Source organism: Channa argus, chromosome 13 (assembly GCF_033026475.1).
Source record: "Channa argus isolate prfri chromosome 13, Channa argus male v1.0, whole genome shotgun sequence".
Lineage (NCBI taxonomy): Eukaryota > Metazoa > Chordata > Actinopteri > Anabantiformes > Channidae > Channa > Channa argus.
This window is the reverse complement of record NC_090209.1, coordinates 12,175,474-12,193,296: the sequence shown is the minus strand read 5'-3', so window position 1 is coordinate 12,193,296 and position 17,823 is coordinate 12,175,474. Positions and strand designations below refer to the sequence as shown.

Below are 17,823 nucleotides of genomic sequence, written 5' to 3'. Positions count from 1 at the left end.
TAAGCCAATCGGTTATGAACTTTTAAAAGTGTAAACAAGCTGAATCCTTTGCCAGGCAAATCATAATCACAGGATGTCAATAAGAATTGCCAAAGTGTTTTTCAGTATCACACGTAATTGTTAACACAACGGATTGTTTCCTGTGGTTTGGATCATTGGTATAAACAATTCAACACATAGAATGAGTCACAGGGAATATATGAAGCCTGACCTGGACCAGGCCATATGGGTCTAATCATTTAATTATGCTGAGAACGTAAGATAGAGACCAAGAGAAACACATTGGGGATCTTTAACCCTACAGATGCCAGACTCTGTTAGCGCAACAAGGCTTGTTAGCTCCCTGCGCTCAGCTTTTAGCCTGTCAGATTGAGTGAAGGCTTGTGAATGTGTACGCGTGTACACATGTGTTTTCGTGGAGACAAGAGGGTCTGCCTCTTTGACTGTGTCAGTTTAATTATTGCTGTCATCTTGTATCAAGGCCAAGCGTCAACAGAAAGGCTTGAGAAGAAAAGTAATCTCCTCTCACTTTTTAAATGGCATCATACTCTTTGGCAGGACCACCTATTGACAGATATCAGGCTCATTTGAATACATGCGAGACACACACCAACACAACGCAGACTGATTGAACCCACATGCACACAAACAAGACAAACACACCACCTGCAGTGTTCAGCTTAGTTATATGGCAGAATTGAAATTCACAGGAGTGAGTACTACATACTTATCTCTAATCTGTTTTTCCGATTGAAAAACTCCTGCAGTTTGCAAGTTATGCAGCTTTAACTTCCATATTCCTGCATAGTAAGTCATCCTCTATGAATAATATGCCAGAATAGATTTTCTGGAGGTGGGAATTTAGTGTTTAATATTTCAGTAGAGTGCAGTAGAGATAAAATTATTATTAGCCATGTATCTATGAATGTATTTTAAGATATGATGTAATTCTTCGTAACTCTTAATGCAGATGTTTTCTATGTGCGTAAATATGATAAATTAATTGGGTAATTTTGAAAAAAATACATGTTGATACTTGTCATCATACAGTCAGATCTCATAACACACATACTGAAATACTTGCACGGGCTCACATTGACATTTTCAAAAGAGGCTGTAAGACAGAATAGGTCAAAGGGCTAATATCTTAACACATGTCAGCTGAGAACAACATTAACGCTTATGGACATACTCACAGCCACACACTGTCACCCACTCACAGATGCTGAAATGTGTGTTTCCATCAACACCAGCTTCACAGGCAGCGTCTGACATTTCGCTGAGAGTGTGAGGCTAAGCGTTTAGACCTTTAGAGAATGTTATTCTTTCGTTCCTCTCTCATCCTCCCTTTGTTCGACTGCCATTATCTTTGTTTAGTCCTACAGCATGGTTTGTTGTGGATTTCAGGCAAATGTACCAGCCTCAGGTTTTGTGGTATCTATAAATGCTGGGACCCAAGTACAACGACACACACACATTCCCACATAAGTGTAAGACTTTTTTATTTGACTTGAAAAAGAATCTGAACAAGTCTCATCTCTCTTTACCACAGAGTGCACAGAGGTGTTTTCTCTGTTCCTCTGTGTTGTCCTGCAGGCTGTCAGACAAAGAAAAAAGCAGAACAAATGTATATATGAATTTATAGCTGCATGAAATGAAACACAGAATAGTATGCAATGATATGCAATAGCCAGGTGTGTTGCTATGGTGAAGAAAATGATTGGCCAGGCACTAGATTACAGTGTTCACTTCCCAAAACAGCACAAAAAAACACACCACAGCAGCACAACACACACACACACGCGCACACACACATGGCTGAGCTGAAATAAGCTGGCTGATTGCAGTAGTTTTATGAGTAAAGACATTTGAAAGGAGATGCATAATATGTGAGCATCACCAAATGTCCTAGACACAAGGACCAGCTGTGAATAAGAGAAATTAGTCACTATGAGAACATACACATCACAGCTGAGAGTACAAAGAACAAAGTTGATGAGGAATGTCACCAAAACCTCTTTTCCACATACTATAAAATTGTTATACCCATATTTATGACTACTAAATGATAATAGCTTTCTTACTTTTTATCAAATTGCGGCGGCGGCTGTAGCTCAGTTGGGACTCACCTCAGTTGTCCATGGCCCACAGGGTCAGTGGTTCGATCCCCGGTCCCGGCTATATGTCGAAGTCTCTCTGGGCAAGACACTGAACCCCTAACAGCCCATTCCCCTCCCCAGCTGTGTAGTGCCGGTCCAATTGGGGAGGGTTGCGTCAGTAGAGGCATCCGGCTTAAAAACTGAGACAAATCAAAAAATGTGGACAATGATCCGCTGTGGTGACACTAAACTTATGGGATAAACTGAAAGGACAAAAAAAAAAAAAAATGTTTATCATTTGTCACGATATAATGGTGCACAGAAAACTATTAATTCGTCCATCCATTATCTTATCCTGTTAGAGTTTCAATGAGATACAGCTTGGACAGGTATCCCTAAAAATGCTAAAAGATAGTGAAATCAGAATAGACCACAGACAAAACACTATGGCTATTCATAAACAGTTCCATAAAAAACTATGACTACAATTATATTACATGCTGACTACTAAATACAAGTTTGTTTGCCCTCAAGTTACTCAGATGTGATTTGGGTAGGCAAATTTACTGAATCACTTTTTTAAAAAAAATCTGATCTGTGCCAATTGGTCCTAGAGCTGATTCATATCCATTTGCTGACAACTGCTGTCAGAATAATCAGATAAAAAAATCACAGTTTGTTTAGCTTCCCACTGCTGTACACATGTGTATATAGCATGTTACCACCAGTCAGTATCTGCTTCTGGTAAAAAAATAAAAACAAAGAAGATCAACAACAGAGATGGGGATAACTAGATTAAGAAGTTTGAGTTTTGTAGGATTTTTATGGAGAAGCTTCTGTTCAAACCAAACTGGAAGAGAAATGTAGTAATCAAGCAGTTTTGGCGGAAACTCCCACCCGTGTAGACAAGTATATGCTGGGATACAGGTAGGGGTATGAATGTGTGTATTGTGTATATGTGTATGGGGGCTGTACCTGAGAAGGTAGAGCATGTCTTCCACCAACAGTATAATCATGTTTTCTAATCCACATGAAATATCCTCTGAGGTTGGTCGGGACTGTGAAAACAACTCTAGGACCATCAAGACTATCACACACACACACACAGGGAGACATTTATAATACACATGTACTGAACATGCTAATCAAAGAACAAAATTGGATTTACGACATGAAAAACTACCAACAATTCACTGGCTCTCTGCTCTCAGTTGACACATTTATGTCATTGTAAAACTGAGTACATTTTAATTTTAGACTAGTTTTAAGAGTCCAAAATTAAATTGGATAAAGCAGGCAAAGTAAAGTCAATATAAAACTGTATTGATGTGCAGTCTCTGAGATGACAAATGCTCCTCAAACCTACCATCCATATGGTGATCTAAGAGTGTAAAAGTTGGATTCTAGCTGTATTCTAACTAATTTATTTAATGCTGTAATGTTTCTGTCCCGGTTGCCACTGCACAAAGAGAGCAGGGAGAAGTTTTCTTTGAAAGGGACTGTACAACTTACATTTTTCCACGATTATCTTTCATTTGAGAATGATTACAGTGATATCATGTTGCCTGCTTTTGATGAAAAGCTATTTTCAAGAAAGATGATAGTTCTCATAAAGGAGAAAGAGAGAAAGAGAGAAAGGAGGGCGAGCATACCATTGACTCAAAGGAGCACAGATACCCGCACCACCCTAAAGGCAGACACAGCAGACGGTAGCAGCAAGAGGATGATGATAGAGTGTGTGTGTTGTTAGGAGAGTGCATGTGTAAAGCAGCATGAGCTCATGATTGAGTTTGTTGTTTGGTGTCCAAAGAACCTGAGGCAGTCATTACTACTGCTGAACTGTTTATGAAAATAGCCTCCTCTTTTCACTAGATGGCCAAATGTCTATCTGCTATCTGTGTCTGTTTGTGTTGTTGTATGTATGATTCTAGTGTCACCCCAGTGTTGAGAAACAGCAAATTTTAAAGCTACTTCCTGCATGGATGTTTCCACTAATATACCGTATATATTAATTCATTCTTGTAAATTATATAAAATCTTTTTTATTTCTCCTCTCTTGCAGAGACTGGTGGAGGCAGCAGAAGAAGCTCACCTACAGCATGAAGAGGATCCAAACCTACAGGTGTGTAAACACTGTATGTGCATGGATCTACATTCTATTGTAGACACACTAACATAACACACCTGAGAGGTAAGGCCTGTAAACAGAGGAAAGTCAGGAAGGAAAGCATTAAAAATCTTGTTCTGTAGTCTCTCTCGCTTGACTGCTCTTAACAGTCTTTTTTTTTTTTTTTTTGCCTTAAAAAGCGTGTCAGTTCACATCTCCCCTTAATCATTTTGTGAGCATATGTCATAAACTGACATTGTAACACTGTCAGGTGTTCACTGTCCTACAGAGGCACATTTGATTGTAAAGATGCATTCAAGTATACATTTTTTAAAGATTTTTAAGATGAAACCGGTTAGTGATTATTTACTATACATTCATGGGTCTGTGCTCAGTGCTTTCAGTTTGAAATGCAGTTTTACAATACGAGGATAAGAGCCACATACAGAGTTTTCTATAAAGTAGCCTTTTTCATAAACACTTAAGCATCTTCTCTCATATGCATACGTTTCTATTGTGTTAAAAACAACCTAAGGGGGAACCCAAGAGTGCTGCATTTCAAATAATCACAAATGCTTTCAGTCATCACATTAAGGCTTAATAATGAATAGTGGCTGAATCATAAAAAAATAGTTTCTTACTGTATCACTATCAGATTCCCACTCAAAACTTAACACATTTTAAACTTTTCTCAGTAAGTTCCAACTTAAGTTCTGCAGACTTGGGCAAATACACGCATCTAATAATATCTGCATACAACCCCTGAAACCCAGCCTCAGCTCTCATGGTTCTGCCTCAAATCCATTTGAGCAGCTTTAATTTTTAGAGTGCAGATTTTTATTTTATTTTGTGTGTGTGCGTGTGTGTGTGTGTGTGTGTGTGTGTGGGAGCCGGAGAGGGTGAGCAGCAGAATAGTGGAGTTGTGTATGTGGTTGTGCGCTTGCAGGCAGCACGTCATGCACATACTGTACCAAACCAGACTTTATTAACGTAGGAGGAGCAACAGCTGAAACTTGAGTTTTAAAGATGAAATATGAAGTTAAGCTGTCTTGAGAGCATTTGGTGATAAACTACTTTTAAAGTCTTTGGTGTGTGTGTTATGTGTAACTGTATCTGTGCCTGTAGCAGTGAGTGTGTTTACTCTGTCAGCTCTTTGAGGCATTAAAGTGAATGCCCTGTGGTATTTTGCTGTCATGGGACATTAAGAGGATCAATTACTAAATTTAAGCAAAGATTTCTTTCCACCTCTGAATCATTCTCACATACACACTTTCATTTTTTGATTTTTGGTTTCTTACTCCAGATGTCCTGCAATTTCCGTGCTCCGAAGAGCAGCAGGACCTTGCATGTGTAGGTTCACTTTAGTTTCAATTGTGTATATTGTGTCTTTTTAACTATATTTTAATAATTTTTTAAAAATTATTTAACACTGGGTTAACACTCTTCTCTGTACTGAGTCTGGGGATATTTTTAGACAAACGACAAAACATTTCATAACATAATAAAAAAAAAATTGATAATGGAAAAAAAATATTGCTGGCCTACGGAGAATTTGATTGAATTAAATTTGCTTTTAATGTACTGCTGTACTTAACAATTCTGGCATGACTGACAACTCTGCGCTGAAAGCTATGATTCAAATGTAGAATGTAACACATTACACTTCCACAATGCTATGAATGGAAACAAAAGGGCTTTTTTTTCATTTATAATAATTTCCATCAGTTGCTATTGCTCCACAACTCTCTCCATCATTGATTGTAGTAGTTTCTCTTTAGGTTTGCACACCACTTTGCAAAATGTACTTCTCACCAGCTGAAGCATCAGGTAGGCAGGCAGATCATTCAGAAAAGGAAATTACAATTTTTATTTCAAAATGACTTTGTTGCGTGTGTCTGTTTGTTTCTAACCCTTGTTGACTATTGCATAGTCCTTATCAACTGACTGCGGTTAGTTACTGATGATTAAATTCTGGGATTTTAACTGCAAAAACAAAACTGCAGTTATCGATACATGCGTGTTCATTGACATGTCACTGTATGTCCTTGTTTGTGTTGCTTGTTGACAGTTGTCTGTGTGTATGTGTTTTTTTTTTTGTGTGTCTGTGTTCATATGGTGCTTGAGGGACAGCAGCACTGTGTGGGCTCACAGCAGTGTTTTATGGCAGTAATTACTTGACGACGATGAGATGAGCCTAGCGAAGTGAGTGTCCCTTTGTTTCGGCTTTAATGACACAGCTACAGAGCTGATAATGGCTGTTTGAGAATCTATTGTTTAATGTAGAGTTTCACAATTTCTAGGGCAAAGGGAAACAACATTATCAAGTCAAAACATTGATGTACAAGTTGATATAATTGCACCTTGTATTATGTCTGTTTTTTTCTGAACATTTGGAAAAGGGGAAATAAACAAAAGAAAAAAGTGGAAAGTGAAAGGAGAAATACATAATCTAGGAAAGAAAAAAATCCTGGCGACGATCACATGTACAGTGACCACAGTAATAACATCTGCTTCAATCAGAGATTAACATAATGGCAGATCTGTATATATTACAGTGTTACTTCATTAGAGCTTAACTTCTAAACCAGGTAGACGTCCCACACAGTTTGTGGGTTAAATTTTCGCATCAGACCATGAAGCATGGTTTAAACCATACTCAGTTCACACACAAGAAATGTAAACCTTTTAACAGTGGGTTTTTAGTAATAAGTTGACAAAACTATACACCCTAAAAAAGACACTTTTCACTGCCTACTAGTATTGGAAAATTGTCATTAGCTTTATATTAACTATTGTCATACGTTGCCTCACTCCTCTAGGTCCTTATTGTCTATCGATCATGAACAGCACATATTGATAATACTGTGGTTTACCAAACAACAGATCTCATCTTCTCCATTTTAATCATCATTTTCTTAGTCTCTTTTTTTGGCCACCTGTGCTGCTGTGACCACCTCCCAGTTGATTCATGAGTAAATGGAATGGAAATGAAACTTTTTCAGGAAACATTTGAATGATAGTGATAGTTAAAGGATAACTTTGGTCATTTCCTAAATTGATAATATTGTACACAATCATCATACAGGTGCTAAAGCCAACAGTGAATCGTCTGTACTCATGTTTGGTTAGCTGTCAGCCTACAGCCTGGACATCACTCCACTGGATGACATATTTCTTTATTCCAAAACCGGTGACCTTTCATTTTAAACAAACATCTCACTGTTTGCTTGTGGTTTATTGTGGAATTAAAACGACTTCAAGTATGGGCAAGGGAAGAGTATTTACAAGGGTCTTGGTCTTTGGAATGAAGAAACACGTCACCCAATGGAGTGATGTGCTTTTAACAACCAAGAGTGTGACATCAAACAGTAGAGGGGATTTAATGCTGGCTTAAGGTTCTTTAAGGTTATTGTGGACAACATGAATCATATAAAAATGATTTAAATTTAAAGAGTTATCGTTCAACAAATTGCAAAATTATTCCCGTTCCAAGTGTGAGAGGCTCCTCATTGGGTTTCTGCATCTGTCACAAGTGAATTCCTGATTTACTAGCGCACTCATCACGGTTCTAATAACAGATTGTGCTGTTATACATCCATATTAGTTTGCCCAAGTATGTGTAACTGTGGCTGTCTGTGTTATTATTTATCCTTAGTTAAGCAGATTTTTCAGCACCTCTCGGCAAATTATGTTGCAGCCATTAATTTTTCATTGCTAAGTGTGTTTGTGCATTGAGCGTAAAATGAAATAGCTGAGCATTATTTAGCTGTGATCACAAACTGCTCTACCTTTATTGTTTCTTGTTTACATGCATGTTCACACACATGTACATTTTGTCAGCACCATAAGTGATGCCCTGTATAGGTGTGTAGGTGTGCATGTCTTTCTGTCTGCACAGCTGTGATGGTGGCATTTCTATAAGTGCATTTTACTTTAGAACGTGGTGAATATACGGTAATTATCACCAGCTGTGCTAAAAATACCACATCCGCGCTGTAGGGTGAAACCTCCTCCATCACTATTCGGGGTTTATTATAAAATGTTTGTGTTTTTTTTTTTTGCTATTGGATACATATTTGGCTGGCAGCGGTTTGATAGGAATTTTCTTATCTGTCTATTCCAGAGCTCTTCTGCTTCCATGTGAAATTGGCACGGTAATCTGCTGCGATTTTCCTCCCTCACTCTTTTACCCACAGTGCTCATGTACTGTAAATAGGAAAGCAGAGAGCAGTCTCCCATGCCCTCTGCAGCCAATGAAATCCTTCCTTGGAGGTTGGAGACAAACAGCCAATTGCCAAGCCCAATGTTGACTGAAACTGTAGCCCCGGTCTGGAGGGCGCAGTGGCAGAGAAAAGCTTAATCTTTTTTATTCTCTGTCACTTTTGTTCTCAGCCTCCCATGTCTAGAGCATTACCATAGAGTGCAGAGAGGTGGCCACATGCTTGTTGATTTGCTTTTATTATAACTGGAAACATGTGGTCAGAATGCGTTTGTCTTTGTACACAGAGTATCCTCTGCCTTACTGTTCAGGGACATGGCCAGCAATGCGAATCTTGGGTTTTAAAACAATTTATGAATTTTTGCATCAGACCATGAAGCATGGTTTAAACCATACTCAGTTCACACACAAGAAATGTAAACCTTTTAACAGTGGGTTTTTAGTAATAAGTTGACAAAATATACACCCTAAAAAAGACACTTTTCACTGCCTACTAGTAATCTATTTTGCTTGCCTTGTACCTCAGTTGTAAGTCGCTTTGGATAAAAGCGTCTGCTAAATGACTAAATGTATATGTAAATGTAAATGTAAATGTATTTAAGTTGGCCTTGACAATCCGACATATAAATCACAAACACACCACACACTTGCACATACACAACACTCCGTCCTTATTCCTTCCATACCATCAGTGACCTGCCTATCAACTTCAGACGGAAAGCATTTCAGCACTACCTTCATCTACAAACTCATAGAAAAAGGTTGAAATCTGAAAGATTGGGTGCTACATTGAATTATAGACTTTGACAAGCCTCTACAAGGTTTCTTTGTAAAAAAACAAAACAAACAAACACGTTTTACAATACAGAGATCATTTATGAACCTGCAAGAATTTAAGAAGAAACATGTTTCCATACATTTTTCTTATGCATGCAGAGTGATAGTATATTTTTTTTAGAAAACTAACCAGATTTAAAGTTGGGCAATAAAGAGTCATGATGTAGCCAGTGAATCACACAGGAAACAAAGCAAACCTGTTTCCTCTGTATAAGATATATATCACACAAAACCTTCTACTGAAAAAATAACAAAAACTGACAGGTTAGATAAGGAAAGATACATTCACCCTTACCTGACGTGACTTTAGTGCAGTCTTGCTTCGCCATTCTCTGTCCAGAGTGAGTCTGGAGAGATACAATCAGTACCCAGATATGAAATTAATTATTAAAATCTCTTTGGACAAAGACCACAAGATGTGTGGTAAAAGCATAAATGACATTTTACTTGCTTTTTCCAACACACTCTTAGTTTCAGCAATTTCACAGTATATTAAATATTAAGTCTTGATTTTAAAAACAGTTCTGACATATTTAATAAGCATTACCGCCTTATATATCGCTGCTATGATGCGAAGTGTTTTCCAGAGCAAGTATAAGCTCTTTCCTTTCCTCCAAGTTATTTGCTCTGTCTTGTTTACTTACTGATTACTGCCAACTTCAAAAGTGTAAGAGTGGTGTCTTTCCCTTTTCCAACCATGAAGAAAGAGAGTGGGGGGGGAATTCAAAGTGGTGAGCAGTTTAAAGTGAACATCAGAGGATGGAGTGTCATGGTCAATTCTCCTTTGCCTCTGTGTGGTATCCTCCGTATTGCTCTGTCTTTTGTCCCCTAAGGCTGTTTACTCACTCTTGTGCTCTTTGTAGCAGGAGTATATATATAGTTATATAGTATTTATAAGTTTTTTGATTGTCTTTGAGGACATGGATGTACTGTAGGTACATGACTGCGTGAATGCATGATACTGATCCTCTTGGCAGGAAGGAAAGCAAAAAAAGATAGGGCTGGGTGGAGCAGAGTGGATTGACTTCAAGTCAAATGCTAACGCTAGTTTAAGTAGCATACTGGAGCTTTAGTAATTGCATTGAAAGTTGGGGTTAAGGTTGTCACTTCCAAAAATGTCCCAACCAGTAAGAAACATGGAAACTTCTTGTTCAGAAACACTGAGATAGGTCTATTTAAAGACCATAATTTCTACTGAGACCATGTCCAAGGGTTAATTAATAATTTAATAAAGATAAAAGATTAAATATTAGATGATATCATCCTATGTTAGAGCACTTTAAAAATTGTATATATATTTTTATTTTAAACTACTGTTTAAAGCATTTTCTACTTCCAATGAAAAGTGGAAATGAGGCCTGTGCACATGAATTAATTTCCATAATGACTGAATTTTACACATGGGTGAAAAAGGTTGCATCTACTTGTTTTGAAATGGCAGAAACAATAACATAAAGATTTTTTTCGCTTATGTAATTTATTTTACTTTGTATTTTATGTTTGTATACACTCTTTAACGGTTTTTGTTACCTCTAATGATGAAAGAACATTTGTTCTAGCTGATGTACATTGTTATTACAATAGGTTTACATTTACATTTAGTCATTTAGCAGATGCTTTTATCCAAAGCGACTGACAAGTGATACAGTGATACAAGGTTAACGTTCTGGTTAAATTTAGCCCCTTAGAGTGAAATGTATGGTGGCCCTGAGAGCTCACAGTACCGCAAATTGAGAAAATACATGCACATTTTAGTGTCCCCCATAATGTTGTAGACAACAGCATTATCCTGCCACCACCATGTAGGATGGTACTGGCCAGGTGGTGAGCGCTGCCTGGTTTCCTCCAGACATGACGCTTGGCATTCAGGCCAAACAGATCAATCTTTGTTTCATCAGACCAGAGAATTTTATTTCTCATGGTCTGAGAGTCCTTCAGGCGGGCTGCCATGTACCCTTTACTGAGGAGTGGTTTCCATCTTGCCTCTCTACCATACACGCCTGATTGGTCTGCAGAGAATCATGTTCTTCTGGAAGGTTTCTCCACAGAGAAACGCATGAGCTCTTTCAGAGTGACCATCGGGTTCTTGGTGGAAAGAGTGATTCCAAACTTTTTCATTTACAGATGATGGAGGCCACTGTGCTCATTGGGACCTTCAATGATGCAGAAATGTTTCTGTACCGTTCCCCAGGTCTCTGCCTTGATACAATCCTGTCTCAGAGGTCTACAGACACTTTCTTGGACTTCATGGCTTGGTTTGTGCTCTGACATGCACTGTTAACTGTGGGACCTTATATAGACAGCTGCATGCCTTTCTAAATCATGTCCAAACAGCTGAATTTCCCACAGCTGGACTCCAATCAAGTTGTAGAAACATCTCAAGGATGATCAGTGGAAACAGGATGCCCCAGAGCTCAATGTTGAGTATCATGGCAAAGGCCATGAGTACCTATCACTTTTTTTTTCGTTATTTATTTGTAATAAATTAGCAAACAAACGTCTTTCACATTTTAATTATAGGGAATTGTTTGTAGAACTGTAACATAACAAAATGTGAAAAACATTAAGCACTTTCTGGATGCACTGTACCCCCACTAACCTATTCCCACCCTCCCCCTCTCTGTCTTTCCCACACTGAGTGAGTGGGTGCTGATGGTACATGTGCGATCTCTCAGCATAATGCACTGCAGCGTTAAAGATCAGGTTGTTAACACCATGATCAGGGACTGCATTAGTGGCACTGGGCACTCCTTCACTGTAATGCTGGAATGGCATAATTGACTTACTCAACACATACACCCACACTTGGACACACATTCACACACATACATGTACACATTTCCATACACGCTGTACACACACACAGCCTCAAATCATGCTTGGGAGCATCCACAGTAGCACACCATGGTTGGTCCCTGCCTCTGTTCACACACCCACACCCACTCCCACATTATTGAAACTCAATAGCTGATGGGTGCAATTTTAATCAAAATTGAAGCCCACATGCTGAGAATTTAAATAGGTCTATTAACAGACTCATTAACTGATGTTTGTTTTACTTTTTTTAGTTATATTCTCTATACTTTTAAAAGCTAAAGTCTTTTGTAGTGCTTCCTTTGTCTTTTTCTTCTACTAAACTGTCTTTTGAGACATTTACTTAGATTATAAAACCAGAACATCTGAACAGCTTAAACAGTTTATTTAGTCAATTCATTAGCAACTGTTGTTTTCTGCCTAAGATCTTTAGCCATTTGTGATTTAAATTGTGAAGTCTTACACATTTCCTTTGCTCTTCTGCTGTTGGACAAAAAAGAGCTGCAGTTGTGGTGAATTACATTTAGTTAGAGAACAGTGTAAAGTGGGAGCACAGACAGTGAGATTGGAGTAGATAGTGAGACAACCTGGCAATTTCAACAATGGTCCTAAAGATAGAGCTGATAATAGTTAGACTTTCCAAAGAAAACGGTATGCATAAAGAAGGAGCCCTTTTGAGTTGAATATTGGAAAAGAGACAGGGGATAGCAAGAAGCTTGATGAGGACTACATATGATCAATCGACAATGAGTGAAAGAAACAGGCTGAACCAGAAAAGGAAAGGGATAAATCAGATTGGAAGGCAGAGACAGAGAAAGTGAGAGAGGGGATGACGGAACAGGTACCAACAAGACAATGGCAAAAAGAGACCAGCGTGAAAATGCAATGGGGACTCTTCTCCTGCAGGTGCAACTGACTAGGCCTCTGTTTACCATCTGTGTGTGCACATGTCTGTGTCCGTACATTATGTATAGACTAACCCAGAATTCTAAAGTATCCTAAAATTGGTGTCAGCCAGTGCAGATGTTAGTTAGAGTTCAGGCCTATTCTGCAACAAGGTGAGAAAGTTTTTTTTCTTCTCATTGAAAGTTTGTTTGCCAACAAGCAAGTCAGACAACTTCTGATTTAAGACTAAAGTGTTTCTAACATCCATTTAAAGAATTAAATAAATATTTTAATGGCCTAATCGTCGCTGAAGGTGGTACATTTTACAGTTTTGAAAGTAAATATTTTGTATGGATATCTTTGGACTGGAGAGCAACATACTGAAAGAGACCTGGAGAGGTTCTGAAGGTGATGCACTATGGCCCAGTTTGGCAGCAAGCACAGGAACAGTTGCCAGAGGAAGAGAGGTCAGGAGCAGTGGAAATTAAAGTAGGTGAAGAGGACATCTTAGCAAATCTCTGGATTGAGAAAGGGTTCCAGGCTTTCCCGTTGCCTGAAGGTTTTCATTCCTGCAACCTCATCACATTTTGTGCCAAAGTTTGAGGCCTTGTGATACTGTAGACAGTATGTAGGAATTCTCAAGGTGCTTTCTTTGTCTTACAAGAACAGTATAAGAAAAAAAGTAGAAGACGTTAGGCCCAATGAAACTTAGCACAGAGATGGTATGGCATATCCTTTTACTTTGAAAAAGACAGATTAAATAGATCTTTATTTGCCTACGTATTAGGGTTTTATTGGCACAGCTATCCTGTCGGCTTTAAAGAAAATATTTATTTCAAAAGATATTTCAAAATTTTCCTCTAACTTCCATCCTTGCTTAGTTTTCTGTCTATACTTTAACAACACAGTTAAAGCGATTCCACAGTGAAACAGAGGAAAACCCTTGTCAAAGTCAACTCATTTGGATTCAGTTCAGCCTCTTGCCCAGGAAATTAGGTACCATGCTGTTTTTAGAAAACGGGCAGTAACCCAAAAGGTCAGATTTTCACAATTGGAGGGCCAGGACTCATGTCTCAATCAGACATTCTGCTAAAAGAGTGTGTTGCATACATGTAAATGCTGACTGAAGAAACCTGTGTCATTCTCCAACTGGCATTGTGTGAAAGGTTTCCATGTGCTTGTCTACTGTATTTCCCTGCAGTTTGCACCATTTGACCTTCCCATGTCACTCATTTTAAGATGATTATTTTATTTTCTAAATAAGTATAAATTTTTAGGTTTTGTCGACACTTGGGTAGAAGAGGTGAATGAGAAGAAGACAAATATAGGCAGAAATATGCAACACAGTTTTCCCTCACCTTGAAGTGGCAGTGTTCCCCTTGATAAAAGGCTAATAAGACTAATCAGGCCTGATTAATTACACCGATAGGCACTGTGTTTGCCAGCCTAATTGATGGCTTTATCTGTGTTTTGCACCAGGCTGAAGGGATGACGACGTTCCTCAGGAGGAGCTTGAAAGACTAATACCCAAACTGAAGGTTACTGGTGCTAGAGTAGAAAAGGTAGGGTGGTGTGGGTGTTTTAACACTCACCCTCATCACCCTGACATAGAAGAACGAGTCCAGTGGAATGCGTGTTAGGACAGTAAACTTTGCCTTAGGTTCAGGGGTTTTGGCAGGATTATGTGGTGAAAAATAGGCAAGACATGGAGACTTTAAATGTGTGCTCCGTGCCTTTTCTTCTCAACACAGATTCCCTCTTTACTTAGTGCTGTGGTCTTCATACCCACCCTCAAAAATCAAAGTCCTGTGAGTTTCTATTCCCTTCTGAATGATAACACATGTAGCTGTGTATTGGACTCCTGAGAATGGCAATTCATTCTTTGCAGAGACCCTTTTCAAACCCTATTCTCTTGGTCATTACAGGAGAAATCAATGTGGCCTTAAGCCATGTAATCACAACCATTCGCCTACAGGAGGAATTGAACCACTGCTGCTGCTGACATTGCTCCTGACAGTGAGAACAGTAAAAAAAAATTTTTTTATTGAAGTAGTAAATAAAGCTTGTTCTCTGCTTTATCTTTACAGCATATACCGTTTTTTATTCTTGCCCACTCCATGACTACAATTGTGCTGAAGATAGTCATGTATTCATTTTTGCTTTGAAGTAAATTTCTGGAACTACAGTAGTTTTGAAAGAGTTTTTGGTCAAGTTTGTACAGCTTGAAAGATGCTACATAGACTTTACTTGTGACCTGGGAACTAACTGTTTTGTAGGGTTAGTATAACAGACTTTGACAACAATATCCTGCTTTTCTGAACTCAAAATTATGATGACACAGACAGGAGAGTACAACAAACGTGAGAAAAGTCAGCTTGTACTAATATAATGTCTAATAAAGTATTATCTAATTTCACCGCCTCCATATTGTATGTTTACACCAATTTCATGTAAACAGACAACAATGTTTTACTTAAAAGAGCCACATTTTCTTTTGAATCACTTGAGTATCTTTATCTCTTTGTTGTCTTTTGCTCTGAATTGGCTTTGCAAGCTATGGCCCTGCACGCTATCTCAGACTTCAGAACCTCTGCGATGCAGGGAGCCATGTGCTCTATATTTATCTACTGCTATGATTTATTAATAGTCTCCCTGGTATGCGCATTACTAAAAATACAGTGAAAGCAGAGCGCCACATGCAGCATTGAGCTTTGAAGAGAGAGTGCTGAGGCTGAGGAGAGATTTGTCAACTCAGCAGCTCCTCACTGTTGCAACATGCACATCTGGGATTACCAGGGGATTCAGATTACCCTACCTCTTTAAAGGAAACTATTCTCTGACTCACTAAGTCATCCTACACATTGACAACACACTTTGGCATGCAGTTAAAACTGAGTCCTTTTTAAAAGCTTCAGTACATTGAAGTATTTAGTTGTATTAGTGCACCTATTATCTTACTTTTGTGTCTTATGTTTTCCACCTTTCTACCTGTGTCTTTGTCCAGTATGAATACTTCAATGCAGTGCTGATCAATGAGGTGGATGAGGAGGGGAACAGTGTAGAGCTGGGAGGCGAATTCATCCTGCAACCAAATGACCACTTTAACAACCTGTCAGTGAACCTCAGCCTCAGTGTTGTCCAGGTGCCTACCAACATGTACAACAAAGGTATGTTCACTATCTCTCAAGCACAGGTATCAATACAGAAACGGTCATATTTATAAGGTCATATTTAACACCATGAGTATACAAGAAAATGTACATCTGAGCCTCTCTGGAATTTTAATTGTTTGCTGAATTGTTGCAGCAAATAATTTTGATAATTGAAACCCCCCATTATCACGATGGCTTATCCTGTTAAGGGTCACAGGGGGCTTGTGACTACCCCAGCTACTACAGAGTGGGAGGCGGTGAACACTCAGTTTATTGCAGGTCTGCCATACACGGACATACAATCATTCGTGCTTGCATTCACGCCACCCCAAGTCACCAGTTAACCTAAATGCACGTCTTTGGACTGGAGCACTGGAGAAAGCCCACACAAGCACAGGTAGAAAAATGCACAAAGAAAGGGCCCAGCAGGCAGGTGGGTTTGAATCGGGGACCTTCTAGCTGTGAGGTGGCAGTGCATACCAATCCACCGCTGTCTAAAAATAAGCAAAGACCAGCGAAACCGTTAGTATGTGTGGCAGTGCACATGGATGTACAGTACATGTTTGTCGGAAGGAGGATTTGACTTCATTAACTGTGACTTCATTAACTCTTTGGATCATCCCTGCCACACACTGACTTAATTAGCTGTTAAATAATCAGACATTCTGCTAATTTACCATCCACTCAAATCCAACCAATGAAGTCATGGCCTCTTACAATCCTCAGTGGACAGAGAGAATGTCATGTCGGCTTAACCCAGCAACCACAGGCAAAGAAATTACATGGCCAGAGACAGAGGATGAAAGAAAGGGAAAGAAATTGAGGAAGAAAGTAGGTTAATTCAGACTGAGCAGTCTGGAAGGTTTGAGCAACAGATTAATTACAGGTAGAAAAAAAAGAGAAAAGCAAGTAAAAGTGACAGGAGGAGAGTGAATGAAATGGAAAGAAATTAAATGAAAGTGTTAGAGGAGTGAGGTTGGCAGGCTGGCAGGCCAATGCAGGGAGAGGAAGAGTAATTTTGATTTAATTCACATTCAAATCAGTAGAGCCACACACACATATCCTACTGTATGCACAGCTTTAAGAGTTTCTGATTTGCAGGCTTTGTTCACCGAGACTGAAACATGCCTTAATATTGGTTATGACATCAGGAAGTTTGTTAGTGGGCAAAGACTCACTGTTCTGTTCTGGGTCTGAGAGAGTCTTAATCAGGAAAGATGATTAAAACATTGAAGTATTTTATGTATATACATATTTTGCCCTTCAATAAATAAATTGGAATGCATTTGCAATATAATCTTATAATACAGTGATAATAATACAGTGTTGGCAGTATTGTCAACAAGGAATTACACAAGGAAATGTGTAATTTGTGTACTGGTGTACATGTGTCACTTTCAGTTATGGAGTTTTCAGAGAGAAAATTGCACTGGTGAAAAAGTCATATTATTATTATTATTATTATTATTGTTGTTGTTGTTATTATTATTATTATTATTATTATTATTATTATTATTATTATTATTATTATTATTATTATTATTATTATTATTATTATTATTATTATTATTATTATTATTATTATATTCTTGAAAATGAAATCTGATCATGCTAACATAAGAAAGGACGTTCACCCTGCACCAGGCAGGGGTGACAAATAGGAGGTTCAGTCTATGATAGCAGAGAGTTTTGTGCCCCCGGTGATTCATT

The 17,823-nt window shown here is 38.5% G+C and overlaps 1 protein-coding gene across 3 annotated transcripts in view; it reads left to right on the top strand.

Moving 5' to 3' along the window:
* The window catches only part of cacna2d3a (calcium channel, voltage-dependent, alpha 2/delta subunit 3a), a 105,574-nt gene that overhangs the window by 27,376 nt on the left and 60,375 nt on the right, over nt 1-17,823 (top strand). For all 3 annotated transcript variants that reach the window (XM_067528083.1, XM_067528082.1, XM_067528081.1), the window contains exons 4-5: nt 4,162-4,221; nt 15,966-16,128. In XM_067528083.1, coding sequence (XP_067384184.1) covers nt 4,162-4,221; nt 15,966-16,128 — 223 coding nt within the window. The remainder of the gene's footprint in view (nt 1-4,161; nt 4,222-15,965; nt 16,129-17,823) is intronic.